Source organism: Candoia aspera, chromosome 3 (assembly GCF_035149785.1).
Source record: "Candoia aspera isolate rCanAsp1 chromosome 3, rCanAsp1.hap2, whole genome shotgun sequence".
NCBI classification, from domain to species: domain Eukaryota; kingdom Metazoa; phylum Chordata; class Lepidosauria; order Squamata; family Boidae; genus Candoia; species Candoia aspera.
Window position 1 is genome coordinate 107,406,019 of NC_086155.1, and position 17,873 is coordinate 107,423,891.

General features: G+C 38.8%; 1 protein-coding gene across 2 annotated transcripts in view; it reads right to left on the reverse strand.

Annotated features, from left to right (window-relative positions):
• The window catches only part of RABGAP1L (RAB GTPase activating protein 1 like), a 170,550-nt gene that overhangs the window by 67,266 nt on the left and 85,411 nt on the right, over positions 1 to 17,873 (reverse strand). For both annotated transcript variants that reach the window (XM_063298498.1, XM_063298499.1), the window contains 4 exons: positions 13,262 to 13,336; positions 12,140 to 12,265; positions 11,585 to 11,728; positions 3,269 to 3,310 (listed from right to left, as the gene is read on the reverse strand). In XM_063298498.1, coding sequence (XP_063154568.1) covers positions 3,269 to 3,310; positions 11,585 to 11,728; positions 12,140 to 12,265; positions 13,262 to 13,336 — 387 coding nt within the window. The remainder of the gene's footprint in view (positions 1 to 3,268; positions 3,311 to 11,584; positions 11,729 to 12,139; positions 12,266 to 13,261; positions 13,337 to 17,873) is intronic.

Sequence of the window (17,873 nt, forward strand, 5' to 3'; positions counted from 1 at the left end):
CTACCCCAGAGAATTTGCTTCAACCACCATATGTGGCAGCGTAGCCTCAGATGGGTTCCAAAGGAGATGTAGCCTAATTCTAATTGAATATGAGAGTTAAGGATGGAATAAAAAGGGTATTCTTTGGGCTCTTATACGGAGCTTGCTTGATTGGTCCAACAAGCAGACGACTGAAAGTGAATGTCTACATTTGTAACCTGCTCAACTGATCTTCCTTTGATGTTGCAGTTTATCAGGAACTTGGAGTGCTTTCTGGAAAATATTGGTACCCTTGTTTTAGAGTAATCATCCTTTGCCTTTCATATTATAGTTTTATACTTCTATACCCTTTTTATATTGTATAACTGTATATGGTATACGAACTTTGTTCTGTTCTGATGAATTGATCTCAAGATGTTCCCTATAGCAGTAAAAAGATAATACTTCACGGTATCTACACGAGCTCACTTGGGTTATGGAAAGCATAGCCATATCGTCAGCACAGAGAAGAATGGGAATGGGGGTCATTTTATCATTCAGGCTGAGTCTAAATGATGGGTTCATACCAAGATCACTACCAAACACAAATTACACTGGATGTCTTCACTGTAGCAACATGAGAGGGCTTGGCATTTGTTCCAAAAATAAAGACTAACTACAATCAGCCTATTTAGTGAAGACTTAATATATATAGCAGCAAGCTTAGGAGAAATAAAAATAAATAAATCTACTATGAGAAATAAAAATGCAGAATGAAAAGAATTGAGTTGATAACCATGAAACAATAACATTTAAATATAGAAGAGGTAATAACAAACAGGAGAGTAAAAAATACAGCTGAAGAGAGGAGTGTTCCTAAGGTACTACAGCTGTGGAAGGCGAGGAAGAACTGAGCAGGATTCTTGCTAAAGGGAATTCACAGTGTGTAAACTGTTCTGTTGAGGGGCTTCAAACAGAGTTTTTGGGCAGGCACAGATTCCCAGCAGTGCAAATAAAGAAACCTTCTTGAGACATATTCAAAAAGGGAAACAAGAAGGATAGATACAGTTATACACATTCTATCACTTGCTAGACATTGCTATCACTTGCACACCATTAGCAAGCCACACATTTGCTGCTCTTAAAATAGCAATGCATTCCACATTGTGCCCAGAAATTTAAATTCCTTCCATAACAGGTAGAAAGGAAGCCTTGTGAACTGTTATAGTCAACCAGAAAAAAAATTGCACTGTGCTTATGGCCAGCCATATTCAGCTGATGCCAATTACCAGAAACAAAGCATGTAATTTATTTATTTATTTATTTATTTATTTAACAAATGTATATAGCCACTCATCTACCAAAGGTACTTTGGATGGCAAACAAAGATAAAGAACAAAAACTAAAATTTACAAACAGTTAAAAGGAAACTAAGTCAAGGACCCTGACAAAATTTCAACATCACCCATCAGGCACATCCACACCCACAGCTCCATTAGCCAGGTCATCACAGCATTCCAGAAGGCCAGCAAGGTAGGGGCTGTCCATATCTTAGTGGGGAGGCTATCCATAAGAGAGGCGCCATGACAGAGAAGCCACACTTCCTAGGACCCACCAGATGACACTGCTTCAACAGAGAGACCCAGAGCATGTCCACTTTGCCTGGTGGGATGAGCAAAAGGCACTGGGAGAGGAGGTCCAGCAAATAATCTGACCCCATGCCATGTATGGCTTTAAAGGTGACATCCAGCACCTTGAAGTGCACCCAGAAGCCTACTGAGAACCAATACAGCTCACATACCAGTGGTGTTACTGCATGTGCCATTCCATTCTGGGACAGCTGAAGCTTCCAAATGCTTTTCAAGGGCAGCCCCATGAACAGCATATTGTAAGAGTCCAACTGGAAGGTGATTAAGGTCTGAGTGACTATAAGCAGTGCCTTCTGATCTAGGATATGGGCACAACTGGTGCACAAGACTATTGTGCAAAGACCCTCCTAGCCACAAGCAGCAGCCACAAGTTCATGAGGGCTGCCGGCTGCACATCTTCTCTTGTTGTGGGAGCGTTACCCCATCCAGAGTTAATGATGGAACACATTTGTTCTAAAGTTGCCACTGTTCCTTCTTAGCAATGAAGTGTATTGCTCACCTTCCAAGAGAATAGAAGTCTCTCTACATAGAAGAGAGCCCGAGTATGCCCCAGTGGCATTTTATCATTTTCAGCTGGGTCAGCAGAAGTGGAGAGCCAAGAAAAGAGGAAGTCCATGCTACAGAACTATTTTTGAATACTTTTACAGGTTGAGTATGGGATAGTTAGCCCAGGCAGGAGACAACTTTGAAATCGGTTAATGAGATGTTTTCATGCAAAAGTCACCCTGCAATAGGTTCTCATAATTATGAATATTGTCAGACCAAGAGACAGATTCATTTATTTATTTGTATTTTTAGCATTATTTATACCCTGCCCATTTTCTCAAAGGTCTCAAGGAGATTTACAAACAAGGAACAACAAGCTAATAAAAACAAAAATCCCACCTAATCAATTTAACCAAAGCAGTTTTTGTATTATACACCCTGTGGAACAAATTTTCAAGGCCTTTGTGAAGGCCAGGAGGTTGAAGGTATCCTTATCTCAGGAGGCAGGGTGTTCCAAAGAGCAGGGACCCCCCTTAGAAGGTTCTTTGTTGACCCCATCCCATTCATTTCTTGCAGGATGGAGACTCCCAGTGCACCTTCCCTCAAAGTTTGTACAGAAACATTGGAAAAGATGATTCTATAGATACTTGGATACGGCTTTAAAGATGAATTAGAACTGCAAGTAAACCAGTAACTAATTGTCAACCATAGCATAAGTGAAATACTGCTGAATCTGCTACCTCCAATTAGCAACTGCACTTTGGACCAGTTGAAGCTTCTGAACTGTCTTCAAAAGCAATCTCATGTGGAGCACATTATAGTAGTCTACATGAAAGGTAACATGGATAATGAGCATTTGGACCTTTTGCCTCCAAAACACATTCATATTAAGAAAGAGTCTAACAAAATAATGGTTCACTCATTTTCCTGGGATTAAAAATTAAAACAATTACAAGAACCACATCCTGGTCACTAATATGGGAATTTTTAATAAATTGGAAGAAAGTACATTCTATTTTCTGTTACAGTTTCCAGAAACCAATTAACCAAAATAATAAACAAAAATATATGTGTATAGGCAGTACAGTAACATTTATGGCACCAAGTAACATCTGTGGACTTGCTGAAGTGAGTGAATACGGAAAGTTAAGTGGAATATTACAGAACTATCTTACCTTTAAGAGAGCCAGGGCTACATTAAAGATTACATTCAGACCCTGCAGTATAGAGGAGAGAGACAGAAACAAAAAATGGAATCAATCCAGTTTGCAAGGGATTTACTTAAGTAAACATTACTAACAATAAAAGGATTGTGCCAAGGTTTTTACAAACAAACAAACGTGATGCTTCAGAAATTTCATGGAGAAATTCCCAGTTGGATAAAAAACCTGTGCAAAATGAACACACTAAAGAATAGGCAAGTCTTCTTCTAGACTTTGGTTTGTTTTTTCCAGGGTTGTTGTTTTAGGATAGAAGAAAAATTCATCTGTGTTATCCTCCATTTCTATTTTAAAGATGCAGGCCAGGAATAATTTTCTTATTTCATCTTCTGTTTGAATCAACTTGGGCTATTATGCTATTTTGTCAGTTTAGGTATAACTATGTATTAAGCCACATAAGCTCTTGAGTACTTGCCTTTTTACACTGAAAAGCATAGCAAATCAGAATTAAAATATTACTTTTATCAGGAAAATTATTAAAGGGTCTAAACATTATGGTAAAAACTAACAAGCTGAGAATGAAACAGTAGGAACACAACATCATTTAGTATTACCTGGTCTAAGAATTAAGTTCACACATTTCTCCTCTCCTAGTACACCGTAAGTAGAAGATTCAAGATACAGTTATGGTGATTTGTTGTTTTCTACTGCATCTGAATTCAGCAAATCATATAAACTAGAATTTGGGCAAAGCCAGGACTATGAATTGTGGTTTGGCATTAACAGAAATTAGAAGTTTTCTAATTGCAGGGAGCAAGGGGAGAAGCAAATACAAGAGTCTCAGTTTCCTGTGTGATTTAGCTTGAGATCTGTATTTCCTTAGTAATTTACAAATGGTGCTGGCCAAAGCATAGCACAGAATCAAATTATTTAAACAATCATATAAATAGATTTTAAAATAATGTTTGGCAGCAATCCTAAGGAAACTGCATTTCATCCACTAGAGGTCAGAACTGCTACAGTAATAAAAACTAATGCTACACCAACTTGGCACATAATCACTTCAGAACACCACAAAAGCAATGTGAAAACATAAAAGAAGGAAAGTAATGGCTTAAAGACGGGCACAGACCCAATCTATGGTTTAATGATCAGCAGTTTCCCCATCAGCCCATTCCTCTTCCCATGTCTAGGAATTTGCAGGGTTTTTTTTTTAATATTTATGATATGTGCTAAACTTGAACAGAGTTGCTCTAGACCTGTTATGATGATGTAAAATAATTCTTCCTCTTTCCCTTTCCCATTCCTGATAATGGATCTTGTTTGTTATATATTACTTTAAAGCTAAAATTCTTCAAAGGCCCACATAGGATGCAACTAGAACAACCCTATGCCTGGATTTTTGTAAAATCATGATTTGTTGAACAGGCAATAGTGGCCTAGTTTGCACATTAAGACATAACTTTACATCACATACAGCCAAAAAAAAAAAATCAACCATATACGCTATGGGTTAACATTACGCATGAACCTGTCCAACTGATTAATCAAGACAGGCTGGACCAAAGACATCAATGTTTTCTCAAAAGTTTGCAACAATTAAACTATATGTTAGTTCTAAGAGTGAATCCCAGTATCATTCACCAGAGATCGGTTTTGTACCACATCTAAACTCTGAACATGGCTGAACCTTAACTATGGCTTGTTGAAATGAGTCAGATTCATAATCTGGATGCCTGGTTCATGCAATGTAGTTAACCCATAATGTCATGTATTCGTTTTGGGGTTGTTCATGAACCATCATTTGCTAAATTGGACAAAGAGGTAATTGGCAGTAACCAGAAATTAAAGTAAAACTTTCCTTCATGCCAGAGCAGAGTTAGGATAGGGAACTGCAGTATACGCAAGTGCAAGACTTGCTCGGGCTCATTCCTCTTATGACACTTTTACATTTAAGAATACTCAAATCTCAGCACAGCTAGTAAATAGACAACAGACCCCTAGGGAGTCACCAATCTTTGTTTATTGAAAAGCAGTGTAATATAAACAAATAACAATAACAACAACAACCAGATGATGATCATTCGGGTAGTTTTGCATGTTATTCATCACAACACTGATAACTGATCTTGAAATAAATGTGATTTTTACCTATTTTACCCATTTTATACCAGGTTAAGGAACCACAGTGAGAGCCAGTTTGGTGTAATAGTTAAGGCACCAGGCTAGAAACTGGGAGACTGGGAGTTCTAGTCCTGTCTTAGACACAGTCAGCTGGGTGACCTTTGGCCAGTCACTTTCTCTCAGCCCTAGAAAGGAGGCCAGGCCAAACCACTTCTGAAAAACCTTGCCAAGGAAACTGCAGGGACTTGTCCAGGCAGTCTCTGAGAATCAGACACAACTGAACAGATTTAAAGAAAAAAAAGGAACCATAATATACACATATAACCAATAGGGAAGGCACAGTAAAAGTATGTAATAAAATTGAATAACCATTTAGTCAAAGAAGTAGAAATAGCTGTAATGTTGGTGGAAAGAGATCAGTCATACTAAAGTGCTTTATTTTAAGGAAAACAAAAGCTGAGTGTAGACAAACAGATAAACTTTCAAAAACTGGATTTTAATAAATTCAGACCAGTAGTTTTCTCTGGCAAGAGAGATTAATGGAAAAGCAGCTGTAGATGGATGGGTCTTTTTAAAAACGAAGATGTAAAAAGGTATAACTGTGAACAATTCCAACAAGGGAAAAAAGAAAACAGCAGAAAAAATCAGTGTGACTACACAAAAGAGAGGTGAAAAGTGGGACAGCTCACTAAAGAAGTGTACAGATGGTGGTGCACACTGCACACAGAATGTCTGGAAAGTTAAAACTAAGGCTCAGAATGAACTGGATTTAGCAAAGGATACTTTAAAAAAAAGTTTGGATCTATTCAAAATAAAAGGAAAAGTATACCAGTAGCTACCCAGTAAAGAGAGCAAAATACTAAAAGGAAAGAAAGTGAAGAATGAAGGTAGGCTGATAGAAACATAGTCATGGAATACGTTTTATTTTGAATGAGTTTAAATCTTCAGGGTCAGAGAAATTGCAATTTGGCTACTGAAGAAATTAGCTGATGGTCTGGACAAACCCTTATGTATTTATCTTAGAGACTCTTGAAGAACTGACGAAGTGCCAGATGCCCTTTTTTTATCTTCAAAAGGGGGGGAAAGAAAGATCCAACAAACTAGAGACTCATTAATCTGACATCAATACTCTAGAACAGTGATTCTTAACCCCAGCAACTTTAAGTTATATGGACTTCAACTCCCAGAATTCCCCAGCCAGCATGGGAATAATAGGTGCAACTAGCACACAGGACACAGCTGTCCTGTTCAGACTATGAGGCGGCCAGGCACATTTAATATAAAAAAATACTCTTTATTAAATAACTATTTACAATAAATAAGTCCTTAGAATCAAGAAGTAGACTGGTTTCAATCAAGACCAACTGGGTAGCAACAAGGAAACCAGCAAGGTTGCAGGGGGAGACAGTAGCAAAACAGCAGAGCAGGATTCTCTGAGGGAGGCTGGAAGGCTGGGAGAAGCAAGGGCACGTGGCACTACTGGAACTGGGATCGAATGATCACGATCTGGAACACCACTCGAACAAGGCTGGCACCAGAACGCTTGGTGAAGCTGAATGGAGCCCTCCGGACAAGTCTTGGTTCTAACAACAGGACTGGACTGGACTTGGTGACTCAGGCTGGACTGGATGCTTGAAACTGGGAAGACTAAGCAAGACTAGACTCGACTGGAGACACTGGGCTGGGCTGGATACTCTGGACTAGAGACTCAGAGCAAGGCTGAGAACTCAAAGCAAGACTGGACTCGGTTGGAGCTACCGGGCTGGGCTGAATACTCTGGACTAGAGACTCGAAGCAAGGCTGGACTCAGCTGAAGATTCCTGGCGAAACTGGAAGCTAGGCACACGACAAAACTGGACTGGAAGTTCTGGACTAGGCAAGGAACTCGAGACACGACAGGACTGGACCACAGGTTCTAGACAAGGTTGCAAACCTGGTTCCCAAGAAGATAGGTGTGAAACTCCAGAACAATGTTGTGCAACCCGGGCACGGCAAGACGGCTGAAGTTTCAAGGCAAGGCTGGAGATCGAAGGCACAACGAAGCTGTACTGCAGACTTCGGACAAGGCTGGGAGCTAGAAGTGTGGTAAGACTGGAGACTCGAGGCAAGGCTGCAGACTTGAAGCATGATGAGACTGGACTGGAGACTCTGGACACGGCTGGAAGCTCGAAGCAAGACTGGAAGCGCGCCTGGAACACGCACAAAGTGGACGTAGAGGACCGAAGCTGGATGCAAGACTGAGGTTGCTGGGTCCGGTGAGGAGAAGATTCTCGGTGGCAGCGGAAGCAGGATCCAAGTCATCTCCGATGGGAAACACTGGCGCTGATTCCTCTCCAGTAACAGATGCTGTTTCCGACGTAGGTAGGGACTCTTCTGCAGGAACTGCAAGCTCGAAGGATCGGTTGTCTCTGGCAGCTTGCTCTTCATGTGTCTGCCTCTTATGCTGATCCTTTGTGTGCCTATTCCCTTCAGCTGTCATGAGTAAGGATGGCGAGCAGGGGTCTCCCTTCCAGACTGTTAAGCGCATGCGTAGCACTGAGGAATTGGTGAGCCATTCCAAGAGGCACAGATTGGGACCGCCTTAACCTGCGGGGTTTATATGGCTGGGTTTTCCCACGCTTGTTCAGTTTGTTAGGATTACTGTTATGTACTAGCAATAAACATTAGAGAACAGTTCCTTGTCTCAGAGTGTTTCCTGGGAGTCAGGACATCAGCAGCCAATTGGGCTGCCTTCCCTTTCACATGCTTTTCTGCCCGACGTTGGCGCATGCTGATTGGAGGATTCAAATCCTCCTCCGAAGACTGGCCAATCAGCGTCTGTGACTCTTCCTGCGCTGCTGACTCATCTCTGTGTTTTGCTTTCCTGGTTTCAGCCCGGTAAGTTTCTATTTCCCTCTCTGACTCAGAAAGAGTTTTGTTTTCTGAGTCAGAGGCTGGCTGGAATCTCACAACAGCTGTGTGTGTGTATGTGTGTGACGTTTATACATAGACATACATGTACACACATACACACACACACATATATATACACAGAGGGAGAGAGAGAGAGGCGTGAATGGTCTCAGATGCTTTCCATCTGATTCTGGTCCTTGTAGCTCTCAACACACCTTGAAAACAATGTAACAATTAACAGTGATTCTGTCAAGATCAAGTCTAGCCAGACTAACCTTATCTCATTCTTTGATTGAGTAGCTTCCTTAATAGACTATGACAATACTGAAGACATAATATACATTGATTTCAGCAGAGCATTTCACAAAGTAGTCCATGACATTTTCATCAGCAAGCAAGCAAGTAGGGGGTGGATGGCATCACTAGCAGGTAAATTGCTGGTTCAAAAACCAAACACAGTGTGATCATCAGTGATTCCTCATCAAACTGAAGTGGGTTGCCATAAAGTTCAATCCTTATCCTGTTCAACATTTTATTAATGACTTGGATGAGGAGATGGTTGGGATAACTAGCGGATTAGTTATCCCATCCCATCCAAAATGTGTTCTACACATTTGATAAATGTGTAAATCACATATAATGGGTGGGATAATACTTTAGAGGACAAATACAAATTCAAAGCAATTTTGATATGATTTGAGGACTGAAAATAATACCAAAATTAAATAGACAAATACAAAAGTCTCCATTTACAAAGCAGAAACCAAACATAAATGTAGACAACAGGAGGTACTTAGCTTGCTAATGATATCTGTGAAAAAGATCTTAGACTGCTTGCAAATTGAATATGGTTTAACAAAGTGGTGATGCACAATAAGAAAAGAAAAAATAAATGCAGTTTTAGGCTGCATCACCAGAAATAGTTTTCAAAACTATGGTGATAGCCAAAGTTAGTGTGCCCGGTTCTAGGCACCACACTTTAGGAAGGACACAGCCAAACTGTAATAGTTTCAGAAAAGAGCAATGTAGAAATTATATCCAGTGAAGAGACAAAGAAGGATACTGGGAATGTATAGCTCTGAGATGACAAATAAATTATGATACCATGTGTACAATATCAATCCATAATGCAGGGCACAATTATTATTAAATAATAATAAACCATTAGGCTTCAAGTTACATTTATTTGGAGTAAGGTAGACTCCAAATGAACGTTAGAAAAAACATTCAAAAACCATCAAGGGGAATAAAAGATTAAATCAAGGGAGCAACTAATGGCAGAAGTATATAGTTGTCAATGGTTTTCCCATTTCCAGTTATCAGAAAGATTTAAAATTGATAAAAAGACTTATGGTATGGAGCAAAGTAAGCCAGAATTTGAAGTACCATTGTGTACCAATGATGAACATGTAATTGCTAAAATGTACAAACTTTTGTTGAAATTTGAAACAGAGGAAGGACAGATTAAAGAATGTATGAAGAAGTGGGTAAGAATTCTGGTTATAATATACAGATGGATCAATGGGAAAATATGTGGTTAAAAGGATTGAAATTTACATTATGTTATGATCTTAAAGAGCATTTTTATAAAATTATATATCGTTGGTACATGACACCAGAGAAATTACCTAAAATGTATAAAAGTATGTCAAATGTACATTGGAAATGTGAACAACATGAAGGGACGCTATCATGCATGGTGGACATGTAAAAAGCTTAAAAAAATGGATTCAAATACATACACTGATACAGAGGATTTTAAAGGTTAATATTCAATTGAAGCCAGAACTTTTCCTTTTAGAATTGATGGATAAACAGTTAGCAAAGAGCCATAGAAGATTATTTCAATATATGATTACTGCGGCTAGATTACTACATGCACAAAGATGGAAAGAGTCAATACTATCCATGGAGGAATGGTTGGTGAAATTGACAGAACTTGCTGAGATGGACAAATTGACTTCTTTGATTAGAGAAAGGTCATCACTGACATTCATCAATGACTGGAAACTCCTTATGGACTTTTTGCTTGAGAAAGAAAACGATTTTGTGACTTATGGTTTTGATGATTAGAAAGAATAGGTTATAGAAAAAAGGGAATCATGATGAAATTGGAGAGAGTGGTTTGATTAGAATTGTATGTATAACTGCTGAGAGGGATATCGAAAGCCATTTCTTTAGATATAGAGATAGAGATATATAGATATTTTTTTCATGCTTTTATGCTTTCATGCATTCTGTCTTTTTATTTTCTTTTTTTTCTATCTTCTTTTTTTTCTTTTTTCTTTTTCACACTTACTCTGCTATATTTTTTTCTTTTCTTCTCTTTCTTTGAATGTATTTCTTATTATTCATGTAAAATCTTTTAATAAAAAGTATTTTTAAAAAATGTTAGAAAAAACAGTAATTACAGTGGAAGAGTAGAACCAATTACCCAGAGCCTCTCCCTTTTATATTTAAAAATCTGAACCTGTCTGTGGTTAAGAATAGGTGCTATCCAAAATGTGAGAACTGCCTTCCTAGGCAACTTGGAAGAATTGTAAGGGCAGTCGGTTTTGTAGGAAGGTATTTACAACATGCATTTGTAGCAAACCATGGTATTTGTTTAGCTGGACTTTGCACAAAAGCACAAAACTGGACTTTGCACAAAAATATAACTTGTTAACAAATCAAGTCAAATCCTATTTTGTTCTGTCCTTGATATCCTTTTTTTTAATACAACAGATAAAATACTGTTAATCAGTTCATTAAAGGTTTTTGAAGTTTGTTAAAAATCATGAGCAATAGCAAAATCATTTCCCCTTATATCTGAAATGAATATCTGAAGCAAAGTCATGTGTTGTTATTGATTTTGAACCAGGCCTATAATTCTTCCCATTTTAAAGATTAAGAGACGAACTGAATTTTCAAAGGCAAAATGAATAGTACGGAGTTTGACTTTCTAAAATAAACCTAATAATTTTTTTTAAAATCAACTTTTGTACTTTTAACTATTCTCTATTAACAATCAGGAGTTACCTCAGACATTGAAACCATTTTTATAATAAGTGAATGCCTGAAGTTCTATAAATCGTTCCATTATCTAAACAGAGACATCAGAAGAATTTACTCAAATACACCTTAAAAATAAAGATGATGACAGAAATATTGGTGGAAGAGCATCTCACACTAAAATAAGAGAAAAGAATGAGGTACAAGAGGCAGTGCATCTCCATCTAATAAAAGAAGCAGTCATCCTTGTAACTATAAGCCCAAGAAAAATTACAATTCATTTCATGCAAAGCAAGCTTCTTTATAGATAGAAGGTGATTTTACCTCACAAAGCAGTAAATCAATTATGTGGAAGACCATACAAAGTGGAAACTTGGCAGTGAAGAGAGTGAGAAACCACTGGGAGGCATACATATGAGCTTCAAGATTCTGTTCCACAAAATGGTTATACAAATCAGGCAGCTGCTCCTACAGAGAAAAGTGAAAGACGAAGATGAATACAACTTCTCCTCTCCAAAATGTTAAATGTACTATCTGAAACTAAATCAGTCTGCATTGTTTTCTATATGCTTATCCTTCTGCTGTATTTTAAGCCAATAAAGCATGAAAAGAATCGAAGATGTTAGGAAATATTTATAGAATAAATACTTTGATACAAAACATGAAGATAATGTTTGGTACAAAATTAAGGTAGTTTTAAAATCATTTTGTGCAGAATGTATATATATTATATACGGAATGCACATTTATTATCAATGCCTCAATTGTCATGGACAATTGAGCGTACCACATCCTATGTAGCTATAGTAGGATATATTCCTTATTCCCTTTCTTTTAGTATAGTATTTTTCTAAAACAAAGATGAATTCCAGGTAATACCTGTGTAAGTTTCTCCAGCTGGTAAAATTTTCTTCGCAAACCTTCCAAATTGTTTTTATAGAGGTCCCGTAGGCCATAGTCATACATGATCTTCACTAGGACACAAAAAGCTTGTTCTTCAGGCATCTGCATGGAGACCATAAACATAAAGTGACCTCCTAGAACCCTTCCTTTGTAGATGTCTTTATGCAATAAGTATGCAAAAAGAAAAAAAGTAAAATATGCATTCAAATAATTTTCAATCAGGAATTAAAAATATACCTCTTTTGTTCCTGTTGACTGTGTGTGGAACTGACTGGAATTTCTAAAGCGGGTATGAATTTAAGAACATAGAAGATCATGGGTCTTCCATGTATTCAGTGAGTTCTTATAAATGTGTTTTTTTGCAAAAGCTCTAATATTTAGGGATAGAACAAAATAAAACCTCTCCCAAGTGAAAGCCTAATCAACCACTAATCAAAACTATTAATTTTTTTAAATGGTATGTTGCTAATTTTGTAATTTATCAAAGAGCAAAGACCAAGCCATCTTTTTCCCCCTAGGGTCTGCAACTGTGTTTGGATTTCGGGAATTCTCCTTTGCATTGGGAGGCAAATATTGTGTTTAATATGCTTAGCCCTCTCTTCTCAAGGGAAAGTTGAAAGCCTGCTCCCCTAATGATCTGGCAAATTTCCTTTATCTGGAGCCATCTACAAATTTCAAGTCAAGACAGGATTATCTACTTGCATGCTTAAACAAACAAACAAGCAAACAACCTCACGTAAAAAGAATGAGAAGAAGTCTTTCACCTCAAGTTGTGAACAAGCCAGCGATGGCCACTCCTGGATTAACAGGTAGAAAGCCTTCTCTGGCATATAAGCTTTTTGTATATACTCAAGCCTAACTAAAAGTTTGTCATAATGGCTCAAGGGAAAATAAGTAGGGAGATGTTAAAGACATCTGCTCAAAGGACTAAATTTGTCATGTACTTTACTCCAGTCAATAGCATCCACCTACTCTTCTAAATGCCAATATGAGATTAAATAGGAAGGGAAATGTACAATTAGAAATTGGAAAGGTGGAAACAAACATTTCACCTGCTTGTCTGATTAAACAACAATGCTGTTTTTGTAACGTACTCACATGCAGCAGAAGAACAGCAGCAAGAAAGGAATGACCCTGACAATAACCAATTTCTTCATCATACACTGAATATGCCTGAAATTAAAAAGCATATTTGATTGTAATAGTGAATTATTAAATTTCATGGTCACAATTGCAGTGACATGGCTCCCCATGAGCCTGACTTGCTTTTCTTAAGTTCTGCCATAAGGGTGGTAAATGCTAATCTGAATATAAAAGTTTCAAAGCCATTTTCCTACGCAATCTGGAATTTTGCTCTAAGCAAAAATTCACTGTGTGCATGTACATTCCATGGTATAATTACAACATTTTAAAAGCATACCATTTTGTCATTCATTTCTAGCATCAATCAATCACTTGAAACAGCCACAAATACACTGAAGGAAGTCAGCTTTTAACTCCCTTTTAGGAGATGGAATTCAATTCTATCTCCTAAAATTCAACTCAGGCTTAATAAAAGCATATGAAACCACCAGTACTACACCCTACCCGCACCATAAATACATACACTGCACTTTGAGGATGTGATCTAAAGACCCAGAAATCAAATCAAACCTGGCATCTAAACAATATCTGGCAAAGGTGGAGGACTGCAATCAGTTGGCACCCCTACTGATGTCAGGGAGTAGAATAATTCTGACAAGTGCTAAGGAAATAGCCTTTACTAAGGCAGAATGAGCTTGGAAAACCTCAGGATGAGGAAGCCAAAACAATTCATCTTAATAGAATCCATAGTACACCTTGCAATTCATTGTGATGGTGGGGGTGGGAGGTGTCTCCACTGGGTTAAAGCAGATGTGACAGCACTAAATCCTGCCAACACACCTAGCTCTAGAACATTCTGGCAGTGCTCTGAATATTCATGAGAAACCCTGAGATGCACAGAACCCACAAAAAAGCAGCATTTGTGACTTACACATAACAAAATAGCATTCTCAGTAACAGGGTTTTTTGTTTGTTTGTTTGCTGGTTTGTTTTACAAACAAGCATATCATACTAATAAATTATAAGCCACTGATCATGGCCAAACCAAGGTACACATTTTGAAAAAGCCACCTGGATACACTATGAATTTTCCTTCTCATGGTATTCAAAATATAGTGCCTTTTGTTTTTTAAATTCCTCATCTCTTTCTGAGAACCTCATCTAGTCCATGCAATCATGACTTGTTCTGCATTTCTCTTCATCTCAACCCTTTCACTCTTTTTTAAAATTGGTTTAATGTTCTTACATTAACATAGCTGAAAGCCATAAAATAACTGAGCCACAATTTTTGCCTGAAATTCCTTTAAAGCAGACATGTAACGGACCTCTACTGTGCAAAATAATTTACACCACTAGGCAGATTTAGTAGCACATTCCAAATGAGCTTTTCATGAGCCTATAGTAGCAAAACTAATTTCTTCCAAGTACCCATCCTTTTAACTTGTCTTAAGTGCTCAGTATGAGTTATCTATGCATTTTTGGCCTTTTAGCAAAGGCCACTATTTTCATTTTGTTTTTATTTCTTCTTCTGAAAAGTTGAGGTCTTTAAAGCTCTTTATTCCATTAAGGTTTATTGATTGTTTTTTAATTTATTTGTTTTAATTATGTGAGCCACCTCGAGTCACAAATGTGAGATGGGTGGCCATACAATTGAATGAATGAATGAAGGAAGGAAGGAATAAACAAACAAACAAACAAACAAACAAACAAACAAATTCCTTTGATAATTGGACTCTAAGCTGTTCAGGGCATTACAGATTAGTTGTCCTAACTGCCAGGAAACACACTGAGACAAGGAACTGGTCTCTAATGTTTTATTGCTTGTACATAACAGGAATCCTAACAAACTGAAGAAGCGTGGGAAAAACCCAGCCATAGAAACCCCAAAGGTTAAGGCGGGCCCGATCTGTGTCTCTTTGAATGGCTACCTAATTCCTCAGTGCTACGCATGCGCTTAACAGTCTGGATGGGAGCCCCCTGCTCGCCATCCTTACTCATGACATTAGTATCATCACCTTGAACTGCATTCAGTTAGCCAGTGGCAACCAATGCAGATTTTTCATTATTGGCCTTGTATGATCCTTGCACTTTGCACAAAGTATTCTTTTCAGGAGTAGCCCCCACATATAGTGCTTTATAGCAACCAAGATGGGACATAACCAAGTTGTCATAAGTGCTGCCAAATTCAGCCTACTTAAAAAACAGAAGTACAGGTCTTTAAAGCTCTTAATTCCATTAGGGTAATATAAAGGACTACCCTATCATCAGTAGTGATATGTGCCTATTAAGTAATTTGATATATACAAATGCTGCTTGATCTCAGCTATGAGTAGGTTTACTATGGCAACCATGAAAAGTAGTGTTTCAACAAATATGCCTGAAGTGCAGCTACAGGTAGTCCTCGACCTACGACCATTCATTCAGTGACCATTCGAAGTTACAACGGCACTGAATAAATGGTGGTCACAACCGATCCTTGGAGTTCAAGCCATCCCAGAACCCCCATTGTCACGTGATCGCAATTTGGGTGCTTGGCAACCCATTCACACGACTGATTGCAGCACCCTGCAATCACATAATTGCCATTTGCAATCCCCGCGCACCCTCCCCGACCCTCACCACACCTCACTTGTACCCTTGCTCATCCCCATGCACCCTCCCGCACACCCCCAAGCCTCACCAGGCCACCCTTGCACCCTCATGCACCCCATCACACCCTCATGCACTCTCCCTCTTGCACACCCCCTTGCACCCTCATGCACCCTCTCCAACCCACGCCATGCCTCTCGCGCACCCCCTCACACCCTCCCCATGCCTCCCTCACACCCTCCCCACACACTTCCCATGGCGTCATGCCTCTCATGCACCCCCTCGCACCCTTCCCAACCCTCCTCCACACCCCTGCAAACCCTCTTGCTCCCTCCCCACCTGGCAGTAGCCATTTACCTGCCTGCCGGCCTGGGGCTTGCAACTTCCTGCTGGCTCCCCCACTGACTTTGGTAGTGGGAAACCAGCAGGAAGTTGCCTCGCCTAATGACCGTGGCATTCGGTTAACAATGGCAACCAGGACTGCAGGGATTGCAGTGGCTAAGCGATCCAGTTGCACTTTATGACCGCATCGCTTAGCAACAGAAATTCCAGTCCAAATTGCCATAATACGTCAAGGACTACCTGTACTTCTGTTTTTTAAGTAGGCTGAATTTGGCAGCACTTATGACAACTTGGTTATGTCCCATCTTGGTTGCTATAAAGCACTATATGTGGGGGCTACTCCTGAAAAGAATACTTTGTGCAAAGTGCAAGGATCATACAAGGCCTATAATGAAAAATCTGCATTGGTTGCCACTGGCTAACTGATCCAAGGTAATGATACTAATCTGTAATGCCCTGAACAGCTTAGAGTCCAATTATCAAAGGAATTTATTTATTCATTCATTCATTCAATTGCATGGCCACCCATCTCACATTTGTGACTCTAGGTGGCTCACATAATTAAAACAAATAAATTAAAACACAATCAATAAACAAAATACAAAGGTCAATTAAAAAACAATAGCACCTTTGAAACCAACCAGGGGAGGCCCTTTTGAAGATGCCCCCCCTCTCAAAGACTTGTCTTTTTTGGCACACAGGCTATGAAATGCATTCCTTCAGGAGTTTGTTCATCATGTACTTGGCATTTAGAAAATCTGTAAAGATGCTTGTCTTTTACCAGACATTTAGCTGTTAACCAATTTTTAGTGTTAATATTAGCATTAATGTTAATGCATTTTAAAAAACTACTTACATTTTTTAAAAAAATACTCTGGCAGAACTCTTCCGTGTACGTCAAAACTACAATTGCCAATCTTCCCAGATTCAAGTTCTTGCTTGATAAGAAAAGCTGTGGCCTTTGCTCTGCTTTGGCTACTGAACCAGTTGCAGCCTTTCCTAGAGTGGGAGGTCCTGGCAACAATAATTCATTGCCTCATCACCTCTAGGATATACTACTACAATGTATTCTACATGAGTCTACATTTAAAAACGACCTGGAAGCTACAGTTGCCATAGTCACATAAGGTTGATTCTGCAGATGCTGAACTATCAATAGGTTTCCAATTTGAAATGCAGGTATTAGCCTAATAATCCCAGGTATCTCCAGATCCATCTTCTCCAGGTAAAACTGATTTATCTGGTCTGTTCCTCCTGATTAGGGATGTGAGCCAGCAGACAATGCTGTTTTACTATGGCTCCCTCCCTGTGGAATAGCCTATTCTCAGACATCCAGATGGCATCCTCCCTGATGATATTTAGGCAGGCAGTGAAGCCACAGCTGTTTCACAGAGCTTTTAATCTGTCATTTTAACCACGAAGTTGCTGCTAGTTAATGGACACTGTGATGGTGGATGCTTTATTATAGTTATGATTTTGGGGGGTTACATTTGTAAACCTGGCAGTCTTTTTGGGAGTCCAACAGTATACAATACCAAAAGAGAGAGAGAGAAATCAGCCAATAAGTAGACATTGTATCTCCACATAGAAGCATAAAATGTCTTTGGTGATTTTTTTCAGGAATCGTCACTTTTTTAGTCACGTTTTACAAGATACCAGATTTATTTATACGTACATTTATATCCTGTCTTCTTTG